Source organism: Phocoena sinus, chromosome 20 (genome assembly GCF_008692025.1).
Source record: "Phocoena sinus isolate mPhoSin1 chromosome 20, mPhoSin1.pri, whole genome shotgun sequence".
Taxonomy (NCBI): Eukaryota; Metazoa; Chordata; class Mammalia; order Artiodactyla; family Phocoenidae; genus Phocoena; species Phocoena sinus.
In genome coordinates this window covers 7,497,588-7,519,871 of record NC_045782.1, presented here as the reverse complement: position 1 = coordinate 7,519,871, position 22,284 = coordinate 7,497,588, and the positions used below count along the sequence as shown (strand labels likewise).

The 22,284-nt window shown below is 51.9% G+C and overlaps 1 protein-coding gene across 2 annotated transcripts in view; it reads right to left on the bottom strand.

Moving 5' to 3' along the window:
* Nucleotides 1–22,284, bottom strand: part of STX8 (syntaxin 8) — a 241,304-nt gene that overhangs the window by 3,744 nt on the left and 215,276 nt on the right. Inside the window, exon 8 of one of the 2 annotated variants that reach the window (XM_032617111.1) lies at nucleotides 37–97. The exons of the other annotated variant lie outside the window; for it this stretch is intronic. Coding sequence (XP_032473002.1) covers nucleotides 54–97 — 44 coding nt within the window. The 3' untranslated portion in view covers nucleotides 37–53. The remainder of the gene's footprint in view (nucleotides 1–36; nucleotides 98–22,284) is intronic. 2 annotated transcript variants of the gene reach the window in all.

The following is a 22,284-nucleotide window of genomic DNA, read 5'->3' as shown; positions in this document are numbered from 1 at the left end:
ATACGGTGATTCCTCTTTCAGCCGCTGATTATCTACCACGGAAACCGTGAGTTCTACAAACGGTGCCACGGGAAAGGTACGACGGGGTCCACAAGACCTGTGAAAAATGAAACGCCCTTCACCTGCTGAAGTCTGGTGAAGTCTCGCCCTTCACCAGAGACTGTAACTTGATAATATGTGATAAACTTGGTTTCTTGTCCAAAGATGAAAAGTGGGACTTTGAGACCAACAACAAATAAGACTGACATTTCAAACCCTTTGGGAGCAAACAGGGGTCCTCTGGGTAGGAGGTTTCCAGCAGGTTTAAGTAAACCGGGGTGCGCCCAGGGTCAACTGAGGAGTTATTCTGAGGAGGCAGGTGACAGGGATAAGCCAAAGCCAGCTGCAGCCCTGTGGATCCTTCTGGGTCAGAGAGTAGAACTTGGGCTTTTCTGGAATGTGAACACAGCTCTAGCACCTTCCTTGAATGGAGTCTCTCCCCTCTGAAGGATGCTTCGGAAAGAGAAACCAAGGGTCTTTTCAAAGCCAGGGAGAGCTGAGCCACGGCGTGCGTGGACTGTTCAAAGCGGGCCAGGTTGCCTTGCTCGGGTCTCAGCAACAGGTAATTCTTGTCTGTTTTTTTATGAGGAAACTGAAGTTCTAGAAAACTAACTCTCTTACCTAATGCCCCACAGCTGGTGAGAGGAAGAGCTGGGATTGGAATCCAGGTGGGATGGAGCCCTCGGGCCAGGCTCTTACCCTTTCTTACCCCTGGGGCCTGTCTCGCGGGGGTGGGGGTGGGGATCCTGATTCCCGACACAGCATGGGGTTTATGGGGGGGGGGGGGAGGCCCAGGTGTCTTTGGGCTGGAAAACTGAGATAAAGAGTTTCTTCTCTTTTTTTTTTTCCTTTTTCCATTTCTTTGCTTCTTCCTTTGGGCAACTTTTTATAGTGGGAAAATTGAAACAAATACAAGAGTAGACGGGAGAGTCTAAGGAGCTGTGGTGAACTCTCACCACTCAGCTTTAACAGGGGTCGGTTCGTGGCCGATCTGGGTTCATCTATACCCTCACCCGCTCCCTGTCCCTGGTGTATATTTTGGAAGCAACTCCCACACGTTTCATCTACAGGTACTTCAGTAAGTATCACCAAAAGGCATCATCAGAAAATCCACCACACCACCACCACGCAAAACAGAGGGGTTGCTATTCCTTAAAGGCAGAGGCAGGGAAGAGCCCCCAACACTTCAGATATAGGAAGGTGGTTCCAGCTTAGAGAACGAGGGACACCAAGCCACCGATGGCCACTGGCCACGGGAAGAACAGGAAAAGCATTCCGTCATGTGTGACAGAGAGAACTTCTTTCTCTTGCCTCAGAGTAGGGCTTAAACTTCAGGGGGTCTAGTCTTCCATCCCCCGCCCCCGCCCCCGGCTAAGGAAATGTTGGACATTTCAGACCCAGGAAAGACAGTGGAACTTCTGGGAACCTACCAACTTCTGAAACAATGAATGCTCTTTGCCCCCAAACCCAGCACACAAACACCGGGCGAGGCTGCGGACGCCGGCAGCCTTCCTGCACACATCACTCAGCTCTGCGCGGGGCCTGCTGGCACCTGGCAGGGCAGATTTTCCCTTCCAATCCCCAAGTGTCCCTTTCAGGGGCAGGCCTGGGATACCAGAGCTCCAAGAGTGGAAAAAAACGTCCGTTTCCTTTGGTCAGTTTACCAGATGAGTATTACTCAACCACTTATAATATCTACAAGTCCAGCTCACGGCAATTACCAAAAGACGAAAGAAAAACTCCTTTGCAGACGGGGGAAGGATGTGGAACACGGCCTCTCAGGGACAGTGTTGTGTTTGCTGAAGCTTGTCCATCGGGATTCATGGTCCGTATTTTTTCCAGTGAAACACTGGAAACCAGCAAATTACGGAGGCTGTGATGCCAACACCTCTGCCACAGCGGAGCGTGGGTAGCGGCTCCTAATGCTCACTGATGATGGGGGGGAGGAGGGGAGAGGAGTGAGGGAGGGGAGAGGGAGGGGAGGGAGGGGATGGAGGGGAGAGGAGGGGGGATGGAGGGGAGAGGAGGGAGGATGGAGGGGAAGAGGAGTGGGGGAGGGGAGAGGGAGGGGAGGAGGAGGGAGGGGAGGGGAGGAAGGGAGAGGAGTGGGGGATGGAGGGGAGAGGAGTGGGGGGATAGAGGGGAGAGGAGTGCGGGAGGGAGGGAGGGGGAGGGGAGGGGAGGGGAGAGGGAGGGGAGAGGAAGGGAGGGAGGGAGGGGGAGGGGAGGGAGGGAGAGGAGTGGGGGATGGAGGGGAGAGGAGTGGGGGATAGAGGGGAGAGGAGTGGGGGAGGGAGGGAGAGGGAGGGGAGGGGGAGGGAGGGGAGGGAGGGAGGGGAGGGGGAGGGAGGGGAGGGAGGGAGGGGAGGGAGGGAGGGAGAGGAGTGGGGGATGGAGGGGCGAGGTGGCGGGAGGGAGGGGGATACAACGGCCAGTTTTATCGAAGCCTTTTTATCTGGTTTTTGCTCATCACAAGGAAAGCCATACTGGCTGCCAGCTGTGGTTGGTTGTTTGGAACCAAACTGTATATTCTCCTACTGTCTGCTTTGTTCTTCACACTGGAAGGATCAGGGCCCACAAACAGCTCTCACGCAGCCTCTAAGGACCCACAGAGGATATTTAGGAAAGACCCCTGGAGCTGTTTTTTCCCCCAGTTGTGCCCATCGATAAGTGACATTTGCTTATGTATTAACCAGGGTTCTCACGGATCACACAGATCTTTTTGCAGCCGGCTCCTGAGTTGCGGGAGGGCATCGCAGAAGAAGAGACAAAACCGGAATATTGGCTTTCAAAAGTTCATGTAAATGTTCCCTTTAATCCCGTTACTAGGCAAATAAGCTGAGAAAAGAGTAGAGGCCGTGCAGAGACGGTGAACATATTGACATTCTGACTTTCAAACTGAAGGGCTGAAGAATGGCAGTTCCCCTTGCGCTCACCCCTCGGCCCACACCTGGCGTGTTTGCGTCTCGCCGGCCGCGGGGCGCGGGCACGGGCCGCCTTCCTCCAGCCCACCTGGCGACTCGGCCGGGCTGGGTGGAGACCAGCCTCTGGTCTCTCCCCGCTCGTGAATCTATTTCACACCACAGTTCCACATTTGCATTTTCCCCAAACTGTGCTTTCATCAAAATACTGTGCAGAAGTCATCTCTGATTTGCTGAATCTGGTTCTTTTCTTATTGGGCACTCAGCCCATCCCGCCAGGCTCTCCTTTCTCCGCTGGCGGGTAAACCTTCCTCTGCGGCTACAGCGGGCTCCCCTATCCCCTCAACAGACCTTCCACCCATCCTCCTGCCGCCTCTGCTTGCACCCTCATCCCTTTCGCACCCCACCCCAGGGCGGAGTCCACTTCCTCCACAGAGACCTCGCCTCCCTGGGGTCAGAGAGGCGCTCACAGCCAGGCCACTGCTCTCCAATGACTGGCCTCCATCTTTCAATTCTTATCTTACTCATACACGCTTCTTTCCTTAGGTCACAGGATCTCCAAAAGCAGGCACCGTGCGGTCTGATGTGGCGGAAGGGGCACTGGTCTGGGGACTCGGGGAGACCTGACTTCAAACATGTCCACTTTCTAGCTATGAAATGTCGGGAAAGTTCCCTAACTCTGAGTTCGGTTCCACCATCTGTAGAACAAGCCTAAAAATATCAACTTCCTAAGCTTGCTGCGAGGATTCAATAAAATGAAGGATATAAAACTTCTAGATCATAACTGGCACTCCATAAATGGCGGCTGTGATGACAGTGATCTTGACTCCTTGTACCCACGGCCCCCGACCGGTGCCTCGCGTGCGTCAGATGAGCAAGCCGGCCCCCTGGCTTAACAACAGAAATAAAAAGCCATTCGTTCCAGAAGAGAAGGAAGAGGGGCAGAAACAGGGGAATGCCCGGGTGGCATTTAGTTGAGAACCAGCCCATTCTAGCCGAGGCCCGGGGGCGATGACGGGGGCATCCAGGAAAGGTGGGACGCGAGTATCTGGCAGCATCCGTGTCGGTTATTAGCCACAGGAAGGGCGGCTGTGCCGGGCGAAACACGGGCTGTGGGCGCCAGGCGAGAGAAGCCACGGGAAAGTGAAACGTGAAAGGCCTTGGAGGAAGGGCAGGGCAAGGGTGTGCGCTGAGGACAGGGTTGCCAGCAGCAGAGGGAGACGGTGAAAGCATACCCAAAGGGGGACCTAGACGGTGTGCAGGGGGCCCAAGGGAGCTCCAGAGACGTGCCCGACATCGGGAAACATCCGGCCACGCGGGGGGATGGGCAGAGCGGGACTCGGGGGCCGGGGAGCCTGGGCACTCTAGCTGTGGTGGCACGAATGACAATGATGATGAAAGTGACAGCATGGCAAGAAGTACAAACGTCAGAGCTCCCGTTCTGCCACAGGGTACACGTGCTCAGATCCCAATATTCTTCTCACCGTCGGGCAGTAAGCTGGTAGAACGACAATTTCCCCCAGTCTCTGGGTGAGAAAGTCGGGGCTCGGGGCTGAGTGAGAGCCCGCGAGGGCGGGAGGAGCCGCAGGACCGGCTGGGATGGAGCATCAGGGTGGGAGGAGGCAACCTGGGGGCCCTCGGAGGTCCTGCCGCGCGAGGGGGAATGCCAGGGCTTGTGAGCCAGCCGTGACGGCACAGCCCCTCAGAGAAATACATCAGAGGGCCAAGAACATGCCTAGGATGTGCCTGTTTCGGTTCTGACTGAAAACAAAGAAAACTGGAATCGCACAGATCTTAACTTTCCCGCGGCTTTATGTCACGCCGACGGAATGTGTCTGTGACGGCGTTTGTGTCTCTGCCTTTCGACAAGGTCACAGCCTATGCACACGGCGCCGGGCACGGGGAGGACTTGCCGACCCCAGCCCGGCCCCTTGCTGACCCGTGCGAGCTGGCCGCTCGATGCCTCCGTGTTCCACGTCCACAGGGCCGACACACGTGTCCCCAGGCTGCGGGAGGGTTACGTGACGCTCCCCGGCCAAGGGCCTGGCACACACGGGTGCCGACACTGCCTCCATTCTGGAAAGTGCCACCTTCCTGAGGGTGAGAGCTGGGGTCTTCTCCGAAATGCGTTTTTGGAGGGATGAGCCTGGTGCCCCTGAGCGTGCCTGGGCTGGATTTGTGCTGAGGTGATGTGGGAAGGGAAGAGGCACCCTCCTGGCGCTGGCATCTCACCCCCGTCCTCTGAGGGCCCAGGCCCCGTGGGGAGCGCTCATCCCCCCCCAGGCCCCGGATGGGCACCCCATTTCAATGCGGACAGGAGGTCCTGCTTTGTGTAAATAGAAAAACTCTGAAGAGTAGGAAGCTGACTGGGGAGAGGAGAGCGGTGCAGAGACACATCTGGGGGCCAGAGGCAGCGCGGTTCTCAGCAGGAAGCAGGGAGGGTGACCCGAGAGGAGGTGTGGGGAGGAGGGAAAAAGGACTTGCCTAGAAACAGGAAATTAAAAAGAATTAGGACTGCAAGAGACAGGGCAGAGGAGCCGGATGGAGGCCTAGTGAAAGGCGGGCTCATGGGGTCTGGGCTCCAGGAATGAGGGCCTTGCTGGGCGTCAGGTGGCCCTGTCATAGCCATGGGAGTGGTGAGGCTGACACCCGGCTCATGGACACCCAGCGTGAGGACCTGAGAGCTCATCTCCCTGGCCCGGGGCAAATCAGTTCCCAACGGAGGGGTCAGACTTGCTGGTCAAGTGCCCTGGCCGAGGGCACTGCCCAAGCGAGTTAGATTTACCCACACCAGAACCAAACTCAACACGACCTACTGAGTCCTCATTGCGGGTCAGGTCCGACAGGGCAAAGATACACGTCATCTCTTTACGGGTCTCCCGGTCTCATGAGAAAGGCAGAAAGTCGACCCACCCCTGCCTCCCCAAAACAAAACTAAACCCCCGCAGAAGACACCGTTCCCTGGAGGGGCTGTGTAAAAACTCAGCCGTTACTGTTGCTTCCTGCACAGAAAGTGCTGACTAGTTTCTAGGTCCCATCTTTGTTCTTAAAGTGTTACTCATTTCCCGTGCCTGAAATAAGTTCAGCCCGGCGATCGCCATAATTCAACAGGATTCAACTGTAAGCACATAATCCTTCGTATCAGCAGATGACGAGCTGTCGAGTCAATCATTTAATGCCAGTTCTCCGGCGCACCGACATCCGCGAAGCAACACCCTCTCAACGTGCTGCACTGGTACCCCTGGGAACGTGAACCCGGCTAGAGTCTGGCAGAAATTCAAGTGTCTCTGAAAACACGGTCAGGAGCTCGGTCATGGGTACCTTGTTTTGACAATTCCCTCTCGATGAAGTATCAGAAGATTTCTGGATGGCTCCAGTCAGGCTATGGATTCACCATTGCAAACCCCTTCGTTTGGGCCCTACGGACTGGGAAGCATCACCTGGCATCAATTAGGGACAACGGGCAAGGTGACAGGAAGGCGCTGCTGCTGAAGTCCTAACTCAGGTAGAGAAACGCAGGGAGGGGCGGCGATCAGGAGGACGCTTTCTCAATACATCAAATGCTTACCCATCTGTTGTGTTTTGTTTAAAGCAAATCATTTGGCCAAGATGCAAAGGCTACTCGGTGGTAGATCTGAACTGAGTGTCTGCGTCTCAAACCTCAAAGGAACATATTATTGGCAGGGGAGGAAGCAGTGGCCATGTCTGTTCAACTTGCTCCTACAGACACAGCTGGTGGGTCTAGCGGTGGAGCCAGCGAAGCGAACCAGGCTTTCTCCTCCAGGAATTTTGTGACTTTGGACTGACAGAGTTGGGGTTCAGCCACAGTCAAGGGGACGCTCCGGAGGGGTGCTCTACCAACTCCGGCTGGAAGGTCCCAGGCCTGCCCATCTTCCGACCCTTCCTGAGACTTGGTTGGCCCCATCATCCCTTAGATTCTTGCAAGTAACCCAACGTCGTTCAAATAAATTACATGTTCTTTAACCTAAACGAGCCAGAGTCATTCCCTCTTACTTGCAACCAAGATCCTTCAGTAGAGACACCATCAGCAAGAATAGCTATTCGTCTCTAATTATTTGTAAAAGTATCAGAGTCACACGAGAACAATTTCGCCTTACTGGCTGAGCGCTGAAAGGACGGTGCAAAGGCATAGCTCCTGGGAGCCTACCGTCTTGTGCTGCATCTAGCACCTTACTCTGAATGGGCCGAGGTCCCACTTGAAACAGCTGTCACCATTAAGAGGCCAAACTCTTCTCTTTCACAGTCACATATCCTATCACCTTGCAAGTATCCTCTGATTCGCTAGAGATGTCCCGAGGAATCAAAGTGAAGAAAAGCTGCCCTCAAGTTCTCGGGCAAGAGGTATTTAGAGCAAAGGTCAGGGCAGGAGAGGCCCCGCTGTAAACAAGGCTAACAGGGACACCGTGGATGGGGTGAACTAGGTGTTCAGAGCCTCCCCCTTAGGGACCCCTCCTCCCCAGACACACTGTACGGCCCATGGGCCGTCTGGATCCAGCAGGTCCCAGGCGAGCACACATTGTTCCTGCCACCACAGTCCTAACAAGAGCCACCCGTGCCACCATTACTGCTGCTGGGCACGTGTATCCTTTATACACATTACACATGGAGCCGGCTCCATCAATGTTTAATCCGCAAATGAAACAGACGGTCCCTACTCCCAATTTGGTGAGGAAAGCAGAAACAATGCCGATGCCCTCTGGGTTCTCTCTCTCTCGGCTTCTGATTTATTTAACAAACATTGATAGAACATGTGCAGGGTACCAGGCACTGGGGATACAGCAATGAACAAGACAGACAGACATTCCTGCCTTCACTGAGTTGCTATTTGTGAGAGTGAGTGTGTGTGTGAGTGTGGGTGTGTGTGTGAGTGTGTCGGGGGCGCAGCAGGTGAAGACAGACAAAACCCTAAAGCTAGAAGGGGTTAAGTGCTAGAAAGAGGAACACAGCCCATCTCTTCCTATCCTACAGGCTAAGGGGGGGCTCAAAGGCATACTCTCCTCTCCCTCAGCTTCCAGGAGCACGTGGGGGAGGGGGTACTAACACTTTCCAGAAAGCGGCCATCCACGGTGGGATCTGGAAACATACTGCAGGTGAGATTAAGGTGCCTTCCTACATGGTGTCAGGATACTGCCATCCTTGAATGTTAATATGTGAGCGTAGAAATAACACATGACGAGAGTTTGCTGGAATGAAGGGTGATGTAATGACAAGTGGAAACAGAAAGGGGACTTATTGTGGAGTGTAGAAAAGGCGAGCTGGAGAGGAAGGACTTGCCAGGGCAGGGGGACCCCGGCCAGTGTGCTCTGTCACTGCTTGGTCTGTGGGGAAGTGTGGCCCGGGTGACGAGGCAGCGCACTGCTGCTTGGGTGGCCACGCGTCCTCGGGGGGCCGGTTTTGACAATTCCATGCCCCAGTGGAAAGTGTGCTTCTTAAACAGAGGGCTGTTGCCTTGACCAGGGGCCCTCTCACTTTACAGAGCGCTGGCCACCAGCTGGGGGCTGAAGTCGAGAGGAAGCCAGGGGGTGGTGGTAGGAATCGGATGACAGAGTAGACACAAGATGTCACCCAAAGTTTGGGAGGAGCCGGTTCAATCCATTTTGGCTGACGTGGGGATGGCTAGCACTGTTCCTGGGGCTCTGGGTGGAGAGTCACTCTGTGTCTTGGAGGCCGTATCGGCCCCCTGCCTAGTCTCAGCATTCCTTTGGCCCCCAAGGTGACAGGGACTATATATAACCAAGAGCCACGGTGGGGAGGGCAGAAGGAAGATGACTGCTAAGAGCTGTGGCAGAAAAGAAAAATAAGGGCTGAGGAGAGCAGCCAGACGTGGTCCTTTAGCTTGAAGAGCCGAGTCTTTTACCAGAGAACCAGAACATATGTCCTGGTTCCTCAGTTTGGCTGTGAAGCCTGTCCCCAACATCGAGGCAGAAAAACGAGCCCTACTGTGATCTGACGGTCACCCCTGCTTTCAAGTGATCACCGTTAAGTGATCGTAAGCTCTCTGTTCCACTACCCCCCAGCACCGCGCGTGTCACTTCCCAGTGGTGCAGCAAAGGGATGGAAGACGCGCGTGTACACGCGTGTGCGTGAACACACGCTTTCCCTCCTTGGGAGGCCGCAGAATGTAACAGCCAGAGCTGCACGTGGGCTGAGACACCAGATGGCTTGCGTTCAAATCGCAGCTCTGTCACTTGGGGAAGGAACCCAATCCTCTGAGCCTGGAATCAGGAGAAGGCTAACCCTGAGCTCCCCGAGTTGTCATGGAGACGCAACAAGGTAAAAACGTTTAGTGCTGAGCACGCGACCTGGCCCACGGCATGTTCTCAATTGACGCTGGCTGCTGTTGTCACCTACTGGAGACTGGCTTCGCTACAAACGTGGCACTCACGGTCCTCAACCTTCGGGCAGAAGGCACCCTGGCCTGCCCCGTCCGTGACCCCCGAAGCCTCCAGTGCTGTCCACACCCCCCCCACCAATGCACGTCACCAACACGCAGGAGAAAGGGGCCTCCAAGGGGTATGCGGCCAGCCACCCGCCCTCAGGCATGACCACTCAGGGAGGCCCACATACGGCTCCCACACTGTTCTTGAAAATCTTCTCTACGTCACTCTTCAGGGAATCTACCAGGAAAACAGATTTTGAAATTTACGCTCATGCAAAATTCTCCAACAGCATGCATGCCTATATGCGCAAACATAAAAATACACTTATTAACCAATAATAGATTAAGAGCTCTTCAATAAAATGTAAGTCATATTTGCTCTATCAGAAGGGATGTGCGTCTTCCACCCAGAGTGCCCCAATGGCCTCCTCTTTCAGCTTTGGGACGTGAATTGAGTGAATTATCGCTGCAGTGAGATGCTCGGCTGCAGGGATGGAATGGAAACTATCCAGCACCCTGGTCAGCTGCTAGCTTCTCGTTAGTAGAAGGAGAGTTGTGAGCCCACAGGCATCGCCAAGATGGGTGGGGTAAGGACCACAAAGACTTGGAAGCCACTCTGCACTGGGTCATGGAAAAGGGCCCCTTCCCCAAAGCAGCAGCGGGCTTGCAGTTCAATGTAGGAAATACCCAGGACCGGTCAGGATGCAGAGCTCACACATCCAAGGCACAGTCTCACCATAGGACTCTTCACTCTGTGGAGTGAAGGTACCCTTCCCGCCATCTTGGGGACCCCTGCAAAGATGGCCCCTCCGCCCAGGACTGTTCTCTAACATTCTTCACGACCAAGACATCCTTCTAAGGACAGCGTATCATCTGAGGATCCATAAAACTTGACCTTCACAGATGGAAGGCGCCATCTCAGTAGTGCCAACTGTCAGCGAGGCAGGAAACCATGGGTTCCTACGTGAACACATGGGGTGGTCACTGGTGCCCTCCAAGCCCCTATGCAGCTCTGACAGGTGCCCAGGGTCAATGAGGTCACCAATGAGCCGACTGAAAAACAAAAAACAAAAACGGGCGGGACTTCCCTGGTGGCGCAGTAGTTAAGAATCCGCCTGCCAAAGCAGCGGACATGGGTTCGAGCCCTGGTCCGGGAAGATCCCACATGCCGCAGAGCAACTAAGCCCGTGCGCCACAACTACTGAGCCTGCGCTCTAGAGCCCGCGAGCCACAACTACTAAGACTACTTGTAGTTGTTGCAACTACTGCCCGTGCTCCGCAACAAGAGAAGCCACCACAGTGAGAAGCCTGTGCACCGCAGCGAAGAGTAGCCCCTGCTCGCCGCAACTAGAGAAAGCCCGTGTGCAGCAACACAGCCCAATGCAGCCAAAAATAAAGAAAAGATCCTACTTCTCAAAAAACAAACAAATGGGCAAGATTCCCAGCCATACGTTCTAGAATACGGTCCGCCTAAAAATTGTTGAGCAAGGATTCTACTGGCAAAAAGAATGAACAGAAGTATCTGAGGCCCAAGAATTCAGGGCGGTAGAGCCCAAAGATTAGGAACCAGCTCATCTGAAGGACCGGCCTGCAGGGGTGGCCTACGACATGTGGCCCAAGGCCCTTTCAAGGATAAGGCAGCCCAGGAGCCCGGGAATCCAGGTAGAAGTCCTTGCCTTCTTTCTTCCTCTGAAGGTGGTCAGTGTGTAAGGGGCTTAGAGAGACCACAAAGCTGCAGTCCACAGAAAGGCACCCTGATGGCCACGGAGTGTCATGAGTGTGTTCAGGCCAGCGCCGGGTGTTTGCCTCTCACACACTGTCCACAAACACACAGGGTGTCTGCCTTTCAGTTGTGTGTGGTGAGCACAGATGATAAAAGGTGTTTGAGGACAATACTGAAATGATGTCATCAACTTCTCCTTCTCCACTCTTCTGAAAAAAAGTAGAAGAGGCCATTCAAAATGTCGGATTTGGCTTTGAAATGTTCGTTGGCTTGCGTGCAACATGGCCTGTCAGATACTTCAGAAATCATTTCAAAGCAAAATAAAAAAGCGGAATTCTGACACATTCCCAAAGAAACGATCCAGTTTTCCCACCCTGGCCTCTCACTCAACATGCCGCCCTCTCTCACACCTCCGCGCCTTGGCAGGGACTGTTCGCGTCGCTTCGGAGCCCTCCGCCGCCTTCCACGCCGCCGGCACCTCGACACCGGTGCTGGGCCTCAGCTCAAAACCATCCCCTCCCCCAGGGACACCACCTCTCCCGTGCCCAAGGCGGTCTGTGGACCGGCTTTTCCTGGGTGGCTCCTGCATACTGAACACGTGCCTTAGAGAAACTGACTTAATACCTGGGGAAATTAACAACTGATTGGGTTCAGGGTTTACCTCCCGGATGGTCTGAAATGCTTTGAGAGGACAGATCCCGTGTTTCCATGTCTGTGTCACCAGCATGCTATCCATGGATGCCCAGGACAGATGTCATTTAATACGTGCTCGACACGTACGTATTTTTTGTTCTGGTTGACTGGATAGCACCTCACTGTTTAGATTCAAATACTGCTTGGTATTTTAAGCGTCAGTAGTAAGGATTTCAAATGCATTTTTACTTGGTGGTAGCTAACGTGGACATTTTAGCAGCTACAACAGTACTTGGCATATAGTGAGTGATCAACGTGTGCTGAAAAGAAATGAGCGAATGAATGCATGAACGAGTATAAACTCAATAAAACAGGCTATTGTAAAATATTGGTTCTAAAGAACGCCAAGGGGGTACAAGTAAGTACACGTGGTACTGCCAAACTCAAAATCAATATACTGCCCATTAGTGGTCAGTGATCTGAATATAAACTTCTAGGAGAGAACAGATCCTAGGCTTATCTCTCAAATAAATGAATAGAGGTACATTTTGGTGAAATGTTGGGATTTTACCAGATGCTCATGGGTTTCTTTCAACACAGATGATTTAGACTCAATTTTCAACCAAGTGGACCCTCTTTGTTTCACACCGAACAGCCCCGGTCCACATTTCCTTCATTCCCTGGAACTTTTATTCAGCTGCCATTTGTAGACATTCCTGAGAGAGTTATTACCAAAAACTACCTAACGCTGGAAATGCTACGTTTATGTTTAGAGCAGTGCCACTCGTGGCGTGATCTCAGGAGCACCACCGAGAGCTGGTTAGAAAGGCAATTTCAGGGGCCCCACCTTGCACCTACTGGGTCTGGGTCTCTGGTGGCGGGGGGCGGGGCGGGAAGCTGGATGTGAACAAGCCCCGCACGTGATTCTTCCGGCGCTCACATTTGAGAACCACTGGCTTAGATCAGGATTAAAAGCTCGCTGGCTGGCAGTTCTCCACACCACAAAATCAAGTGTCATCTGTTAACAGCACAGGAAGAGACGTGGCTTTCTCTGGGTACCACAAAGATGATGGGTCGGGGTGCCCAGCTGACGACACACAGCCTCGTGGAGAAGGGGCGCAGCCTGGGATGTATTTGACACACCAGTCCCACTTGCCCCCAGTCCCACACCAATGTTACTCGGCCTCCTTTCCTCTTGACAGAGAGAGCCACGTTCCGAGATCTGTGGGACCACACCTGGAGTGGCCCAAAGACGGCCTTGCTCAGAATAGAGAACAACTCAAAGCACCATCCCACTGGTTTGCCAGACTTTTCTATCTAGAATCAGGTTGACCCAGATGGCGTTAACTGCTAAGGAGCTTCGACCCTCCTTCTTCTTCACAGAAGCCTGAGGAAAGGCCCCAGAGAGGAAGAAGAGCCTGGTGTGATTTCAGCTTCACACGTGATCACTGGATGCCCATGGGCCGACGTGACATTGATTTCCCGGGTGCGGGTGGGGTCCTGACCTCGGATAACATTTGTATTTCTAGTGGACCCGAAGGACAGAGATTCAAGATGCTAAAGCACTGGATGCTGAATCAAAGGAGGCACTTCCTCAGGCACACAGAGCTGCCCCATCCTGGAGGGCGCCCCAAAGGCAGGATGCTGGGGAGCTACTTATAAAGCGTGGCGGCTGCTCTGTTAGCAGCCCCCTGCGAGAACCGTGGGTGAGGAAATGAGGGGGGGGATGTCTAATGATTAGTTCCTTATGGTCCTGGCATTCTTGAGGAATATTCTTTACACCCGCTGGAACAGTTCTGCATTCTTGATTGCCGGGTTGCAATATACGAGCCTTCCCTTCAGAGCGCTGTCTTTTGTGGACACACCAACACGGCCTCAGAACAAGATTTGCCTTCCCCCCCCCCACGCCCCTCCTTCCCCACGGCCACGCTCTCCACGCCATCCCCTGTGCTCTAAGAATGCAATAAACATTTCAGCACGATCTTTTCAATCCACATTATTTATAATATTCTGACCATCCATTGAGCCTGGCTAGAAGGCGAAGTAATAAATCAAACTTAACAACAACAGAAAAAGGGAGGGGGAAAAAAATCACCCTTTGGCTAGGCTAAGGCCTGAGACATTTCATTCCCCGAAGGGTTTAGTTATGTTAGGAAAAGTGAGATGGGGATGAGACTCCAGGTTTGGAATGACATGGAGACTCGAATCTATAGGCATAATCATAACTGTGCAGAAATCTCAAACAAACTTACCTCTTGGGGCATCACGTGGATAAACGAGACACGTGGGAAGCACTCTGAGCGCCTTGAGTAAAGGCAGCTGGAGCCCAGTTACCCTTTCTGGGTCCAAAAGGTCATCTTCTTGGAACGGAGAGGCTAGCAGCGCCCCTTCTCTCCTGAGCTCCAGTCCCCGCCAATCAGCGTCCCCTCTACAGGTTCAAGGGCGGGGTGGGGCTTGACGCGGGGCTGGGGACGGGGCCCGGGCAGGCAGTGAGATTAAGGCAGCCGGGCCACTGGGTCCGGCTCCGGTGGCCACCCTCAGTGTGACCCTTCCTCCCGCCAGTGAGGACCGCACCAGGCCACACACAGCCAGAGGTCTCTCTAAGGACGACGCTGCTCCCGCCTCTGGGGGTGGAGTGGCGGGACTTGTCCCGAGGCCACACAGCGTGGCGCTAGGCAGGTTTACACAGTCTGACTTTCTCCTCGCAGAGACAGACTTTGGCTCAAGAGCTCGCTGATGATTTCAAGTTTTATCTAAACAAATGCGGAGGCCGCCAGAGGCTCTTGGCTAGTTGCGTAATTGGCCTGAGGCCTTTCTGCTTTGACGGGGGGCCCCCCCGTTCAGCTCACGATGGAAACCTCAGCGGCTCAGCCGCGGAGCCACTGGGGGTTCACGTGGCTGGACCTCCAGGCGGCCTGTGTGCCGTCTGGCAGCCTCTGCCATCTGCTCCAAGTGGTCCCTTTGGACAGTTTTCTGGATATGAGATGCTGTTCTTCTGTTCTTGCTGAATTCGGGTACCGAACGTAAGACTAGACTAAATGAACCACAACCCACACGTTCGTCATCACGGCCTCACGCTGGCTCTGGGGAAACGACCGTGAGTGGCTGCTCGTGAGACTTTTGCACGAGAAAGTCGGGCAAGAGAGTAACTTTTCTCATTAATATTGTCAAACTTGCCAACTGATCTCACTTTGCCACTCTACCATTTTGCATCTCAACCTAACTGGGTTTTGTTATAGGACAGAAATGCCTTCCTGTTCAGACGTGTCACACCTGCTCGCTGGACCGAATGACGTTAAGGTCTCGACCAACGTGTTAGAAGGGATCTGACACCAGCTTTGCTTTGTTCATCACTTCTACCAGTTAAGTGTCCAAAGGAAAACAAAAACAAATTTCTGCATGAGACCCACATTGTTCAAAGTCCTCTAAAGCACAACAATTTATCTATAAGGTCCCTAGGTCAGGAACCACCAAAACCTTCATTACTTGACTGTTACAGTCAATGGGCTGTTTACAACGTCCATTTCTTCAGCTTCTGGTGATCAGACATCCTCTTTACTCCAGTGTATCAGGACTGAATGGTTGACCCAGATGCCCGGGGTCTCTTCCTCAGTACAGCCCACTCTCACTGCAGGCATCTGCGGAGACCTCAGCTCTGACCTCCTGGGCTGAACTCCTCCCCTGTCACTCCTCAACAGAGGCCTGGCCCCGTGACGCCGGGACCCACCACTATCCTCTGTCTACTCCTTTTTTTAAAATAAATTTATTTTTCATTTACTTATTTTTGGCTGTGTTGGGTCTTCATTGAGGTACACAGGATTCTTGTTGCAGTGGCTTCTCTTGTTGTGGAGCACGGGCTCTAGATGCACGGGCTTCCGTAGTTGTGGCACACAGGCTCAGTAGTCGTGGAGCACGGGTTTAGTTGCTCCACGGCATGTGGGATCTTCCCGGACCAGGGATTGAACCCACGTCCCCTGCACTGGTAGGTGGATTCTTAACCACGGCATCACCAGGCCGCCTCCTTCAGTGCCCTCTCCCTGGTCATTCTGCCTTGCCCACCCTTCCCCGTTGATGTGCCCCATATCTCCTTGTATCTACCCACGGTGTCAGTGACACGGAAGGAACAGTTAAGCCCGTGGCTTTAGAGCCACACTGCCTGGGTTCAAACCCTGGCCACTCCACTTCCCATCTGTGTGATTATGGGCAAGCTAGTTAACCTGTCTGGGTCTCTCCCGTAAAATGAGATTCAGAGTCGTATATATAATGCCCTGAGAATAGTATCTGCAACACAGGACGTGCACGATAAACATTCACTTTTTCTTTTATTGTGGATTTACCAGACAAGTTTCCTGGTGTGCCTGGAGCCCCTTCAAATAGGATCTGTTTCGACCAAAGCTCTGGTGGAAGGGTAGCCCAAGTCAGCTGTGTATACCCCATGCTCCCACAGATCAAACCACGGTGGCATGGGCGTACAGAGAGGTCAGCCAACTCACCGGCTGGCCAGCAGCCCCTAACCCATTTTAGCCCAGCACATGAAGCTGAGCTGGGAAACAGGTTCTTTTCTCTGGAGCTACACTAGGAAATCAGGAGCAATACAGGCTCCGCAGGTCTGCCTTTCTCCCTAACAATAGTAACCCAGGTCCTTATGATAAACTCACCTGGACTTATTATTGTGATAATGTGAGCGATTCTGGTTCTTTCCCCCAACCAAAAGACCTCCCAAAGAACAAAAGTTTGAATTACTATATACTGATATCTCACGCTAAAGATATATGCACTTTAAACAAAGGACGGAGTTTGACTAAAGGAATACGTTTCTAGTTGAAACATTTTGGGTCACCGACAAGGTGGCTGGAAGGCTTTCTGTCCCTTTTGAAATTAGACTTTTTAGGCCATCAGTGAGATATCTAAGACATGAACAGAACTGGTTTTCATCAGAGGCACCTTTTAACATCCACCCCCATGTCAAACCCAGGTTCTCAGGGTCTGCAGGTATAATCAGGACTAAAGTCTTTGTGACTTAAGGTGAATAAAGAGCACACTCTTTTCTGGTTAACTTCCTTGTCACTCTGGAGAATATCCCTAACCACTATTTCTCAAATGAGAAATCATGGAGCTTTCTGGAGAGAAGGAAGTGCTGCTGTAGGCCAGCGAGGGCAGGACTTAACGTGGCTCATGACCGGGTCTCGGCTGAGCAAAGACAGAAGCCGGTCATCCTCCCTCCATCACGAACCTACACTGTACCGGATACCACGTCAGATGCTGGGAATACAACAACGGTCAAGACAGACGTGATACCTCGCGCCGCCGAACTTACGTGCTAATGGAGGAGACAGATCAAAATGATCGCACGATGAGACAATTACAAACCATGGATAAGTGCTAAGGAAACAAACAAGCAAGGTGCTAGGATCAGAACTGCTTTACTGCAGCGCCTCCTTCTGGTGACCTAAAAGTTATGGATTCAGTCTTAAAAACTGGGCAGAGACCATTCCAGTTAGAGAGAGCAGTGAGCACAGAGCACTTGGGGATTTCACAGAGTGGAAAGAGAGCCGCAGTAGCTAGACTGGCCAATGAGAAGGAGAGAAATCAAGATGAGTTTAGTGACAGAACCAAGAGCTAAGTTCTGTAGGGCCTTGGGGGTCACGGCAAGGAGCTGGATTTTATAGGAGAGCCACGGATGGGTTTAAGCAGGGAGCAGTGATATGTCATTTACGTTACACAGACATTTACACCACTGTGTGGAGACTGGACGGGAGGGTCCAGTCTCCAGGGACAAGTAAAGCTAACACGTCCTTTTCGAGAGAACTATCACGGCACCCAGGCAATACGGTGAGGGGGAATGGGGTGGCGGCAGTGGAGATGGAGGGGTTGGAGATACACTTTAGAACAGAATTATCAGGGCTTCCTTCTTGATGAGAAAGGGGGCTGGGGTGGCACAAGGAGAGGAAACAAGATTTCTACTTGAATAACTGGGTCAGTGGTATCATTTACTGAAACAGAGGAAACTGGGGGCGGGGGTGGTTCTAGATACACTGCAGAGCGGTTCGAACTGAGATACCAAATAAGCAGTTGGACCTGGAGCTCAGAAGATGGTCTTGGTCGGCAAGGCAGCGATGGTTACAGGGTGAGAGGCCAGAGGGAGGCTGAGAGAGGAAAGATCCTGGGAGGAGAGGGCAGGGCAGCAGCCGCAGGAGGGGGTTAGGACGGGTGGGGGGAGGGGAAGGGGACGCCGGGTTTAGGGACTTCTCAGACGAGGGCCGAGGGTCGGAGAAGGGGGACCGGAGGGAAAGTCTGGCTCTGCCTCGATCTGATGAGGACAGGGTGGCAGCAGCCATGGGGAGCGTCAGCTGAGGGTCTACCGTGTGGCAGGCACCCTGCTCACCGTCTTCTGTACAACACGCAAAGCCCCGTAACAACCCTGTAAACTGATATTATCATCGTGACGACAATGCTGACGGTGACAGAACCCGAAGCTCGGAAAGGTGAAGCAATTTATCTAAGGCTTCAAGGTTCTTGGGTGTTTGACCTTGGGCATGAACCCAGGTTTGACTGTCCAATGGTCATGGTAAAAAGTTTGCAATAAGGTTAAGACCGTACAGAAGTACAGAAAGACCTAAGAATACCGATAACACAACTTCCACACCGTCTTCTCTGCTTCCACAGCCAGTCGCCCGGTTCAAGACTAACCTACCGTGGGACTTCCCTGGCAGTCCAGTGGTTAGGACTCTGCGTTCTCACTGCTGAGGGCCCGGGGTTCGATCCCAGGTCAGGGATCTAAGATGCCGCAAGCCGTGTGGTGCGGGGGAAAAAAAAAAACAAAGACTAGCCTACCGTGGATGCCTTGCTGTCTCCCCCGCTCCAGAACTACCCAGGGTCAACGGTCGCCCTTTGCTGCCCAAGTCAACCCTCCTCTTAACTGTGAATTCAAAGCCTAACCACACATGTTCCTTGATTTCCCTTCAAGAACTAAAGGAGACAAAATTATCACCTGCAGAAAATGAGGACGCCTAACCTGCAAATTACTAAACAGTCAACAGAAAACCTATGTGAACTAAAGGAACGAGGCCAGTTAACGAAGAGACTGACACCAACCCTTTCGTAATGAACCAGTCACAGTCAGTCAGAAAACACAATGAAGAAAGCTGGTTAATAACTAAGCTAATAGAGGACAAAGAAATTCGTAAAAATGGACAGGACTGCTATCTTGAAAATGCCACGGTATTGAGGGGACATGAAAGGAAGATTCGAGTAAAAGGAGCCATAATCATATTCCTGGATGGGAAGATCCCATGCTGTGTGCATGGCCCTTCTCTCCAAATCAATATAAACATTTAATCCGGTTATAATAAAAACAGCAACAGACGTTTCAGGAACCTGTCAAATTATTGTGAGGCCACCGGGACCATCCCTATTTTGCAGGTAAGGAAACCAGGGCTTAGACAGGTGAAGAAACATGTCTAAGACAATCAGTGTGGAGGCACAAACCATCATCACCCGACATCTGCTGCTGCAGACCTGTGTGTGTGTGTGTGTGTGTGTGTGTGTGTGTGCTCACGCACGTGCAGGAGATGAGGGAACAGTAGGTCACAGAGGGCCCTGAGTGTTGTCACGAGGAATCCGGGCAATGGAGAGAGTCTCCGAAAGGTTTCCTTGGAGAGAAGTGGTGGTGAAGCGGAAGGGTTGGTAAAAGCAAGTGCCCATGTTTCCAAAGCGCGCCCTGGCTTCAGTGTGGAGGGTAGGTTGGGAGGGAGACGGGGAGATGGGTCAGGAAACAACAGGAGGGACCCAGAGGACGGCAGGTATCTGCAGGAAACGTGCACGGCTTTTCCACAGACGCTCAGGAGGCAGAATCGACAGGGCCGGGCTCAGATTGGATACAGCGGGGCGGGAGGGAAGAGCCAGCAACGACTCCTGAGGATTTGGCTGGAGAAGCTGAGCACTTGGTGGTCTTGCTCATCAAATTAGAAAACAGAGAAAGAAGCGCAGGGCCGGAGAAGACCACGAGCCTGGTTCTGGACATCTTGGGTATTATTTCAAGCAAGTTTTGACAGCATAATATTTGCTTTTCTTCCACTGGGATTATATAAAACTTGTCTGTTGGACTCTCCAGTCATTGGGGGAAATTCCCTATTTTTTTTGGTGGGGCGTTTGGAGGCGGACCGACAATCTACTCTAAGGATGGCAAATATGAAGCAGACACAGTCTGTTGGAGCGATTGTAACAGTGGTAAAAAGGCTCAGGTATGGGTCTAGCATAGATGGCTGGTAGAGCTCCACCCCCTTCCCCTGGTAAAGCCCTCTCTGGGGTCCTGCCCACACTGACATCAGAAACTAAGCCCCACGCTGCTTCCCCCTTTTCTCCCCTCTACCCCAAGACTCCCACACATTTATTGTACGTTTTTGTGCATTTAAGAATATTTCAGTTGGTACTTGATATTTTCTCACTATAATTCCTCCTCTTTGACATCCTAGGCTATGCACATTCATTCCATTACATTCCTTCAAACATTACATTGTTTTAAAGCCTGGTAAGAAAGTTTTCAACAGGAAGGCATGTAATTGGAAGCTATCCTTTTTTTTTTTTTTTTTTTTTTTTTTGCAGTACGCGGGCCTCTCACTGCTGTGGCCTCTCCCATTGTGGAGCGCAGGCTCCAGATGCGCAGGCTCAGCGGCCATGACTCACGGGCCCAGCCGCTCCACGGCATGTGGGATCTTCCCGGACTGGGGCACGAACCCGTGTCCCCTGCATCGGCAGGCGGACTCTCAACCACTGCGCCACCAGGGAAGCCCTATACTTTTTTTAAATTAATGAAAGTGTCTCCAGGTATCTGTTTTATTAACGTAACGATCCACCACATTTCCCTGATCCTTAGACTGAGCTGTTGACCAGAGTGTGAAGAAAGGTCAGCCGGGGGCTTAGCCAGTGGGGCAGTGGTTAAGAATCCGCCTGCCAATGCAGGGTACACGGGTTCGAACCCTGGTCCGGGAACATCCCACATGCCACGGAGCAACTAAGCCCGTGCGCCACAACTACTGAGCCTGTGCTCTAGAGCCCGCGAGCCACAACTACTGAAGCCCGCGTGCCTAGAGCCCGTGCCCCGCAACCAGAGAAGCCACCGCAATGAGAAGCCCACGCACCGCAACGAAGAGTAGCCCCTGCTCGCCGCAACTAGAGAAAGCCCGCATGCAGCAACGCAGCCAAAAATAAAATAAATTTATAAAAAAAAAAAAAAAAAAAAGGAAGAAAGGTCAGCCAGAGGAAAGCTGTTTTCTCTATTCCGCATGCCTCTGGCCAACTTCTCTGGCCAATAAGAGCAGAGCTGAGATCCCCTGGCTCACCTATGGCAGCCTACCCAGGTAAACGTGAGATTCGGAGAGGAAATGCAAATTTGAATACACCAAATGAGAAAGTAGCTTTATAGAGATGAATCTGTCTTTCTTTACCCAAATAAAGAACTGCATGTACCTAAGGGATGTCTAAGACACCAACCAGCACAGGCTGAAGCAAGAGAGCTTAGGTGCTTGATGTAGAAACTAGTTAGGGGTGTCAGGGGATAAGGTAGTCCGGGAAATCAGACAGGTATCCTCAATAGGGAAAAAGGGGTGCACAGTCAGACCCCCAAACGGAACGTGACCCCGGGTGAGAAGCATCTGAGAGAATGTATTTCATGAAGCTCACGACTGCCTGTAGTAACTTCTAAACCCACTGCCATCAAATAATATCTTTTACTCTGACAAGAAGTTGTGGATAATGAGAAATGACCTTTCTTAAATGAAGGAGGTTTTTTCCTTTCGATCAACAGTCAACCTTCTGTGTTTGAAACAGAATTCTCAGAGTTTTCATTTCATGGTGTTAAAGTGTAAACGCAAGAAAAGTATTCACCAGACCAGCTTCAAATGTAGAGCTTTTACAATGGATAGAATATACGCTTTTCACCTCCTAAGCCTCAACTGTACTCGTCTTTTTTTTTTTTTGTACTCATCTTTTAAAATTAAAAACGATGTTCTTAAGCAACCAGATGTTTCCCACAACTTCTGTCTGTAGGGGTTACGGTTCCTTTTATTTTCTGGAATTATTTTATTAATCCAACACAAAATTATTATCATCTATTCAGAAAAGTCTGATGGAAACTGTAACCTGAATAACACTCAAGGATTTTTCTTTTGAAGCGGAGAGCCAGCAATTACCACACTGGAGAAGGCGATTTTACTATGGTGCATTTCCTCAGGAGAGGAAATGATTTTTGAGAATACTGAAGCCTTTTTTATTCTAAAGCAGGCTAGTAACACCTGTACACAATCTTTCTAGACAACAATAAGACTTTTCTGAGGTTTCGTGTCATGACCATTTAATTTAATAGCTCTGAGAGTTTAAACAGGACACTAACACCTCAGTTAACTGGCACGATTGGTGAACTGGGGATTCCAGTTAATTTAGTTTTTCCATCAACTAATAGTAACCCATTTATGCAATGAAATTTCCTCGGCAGGACACAGGGGATCTGGACATCTCTTTTCAGGTATATACAATTCTGTGTTTTGTCTCTCAGTTTTACATTCTTTTAA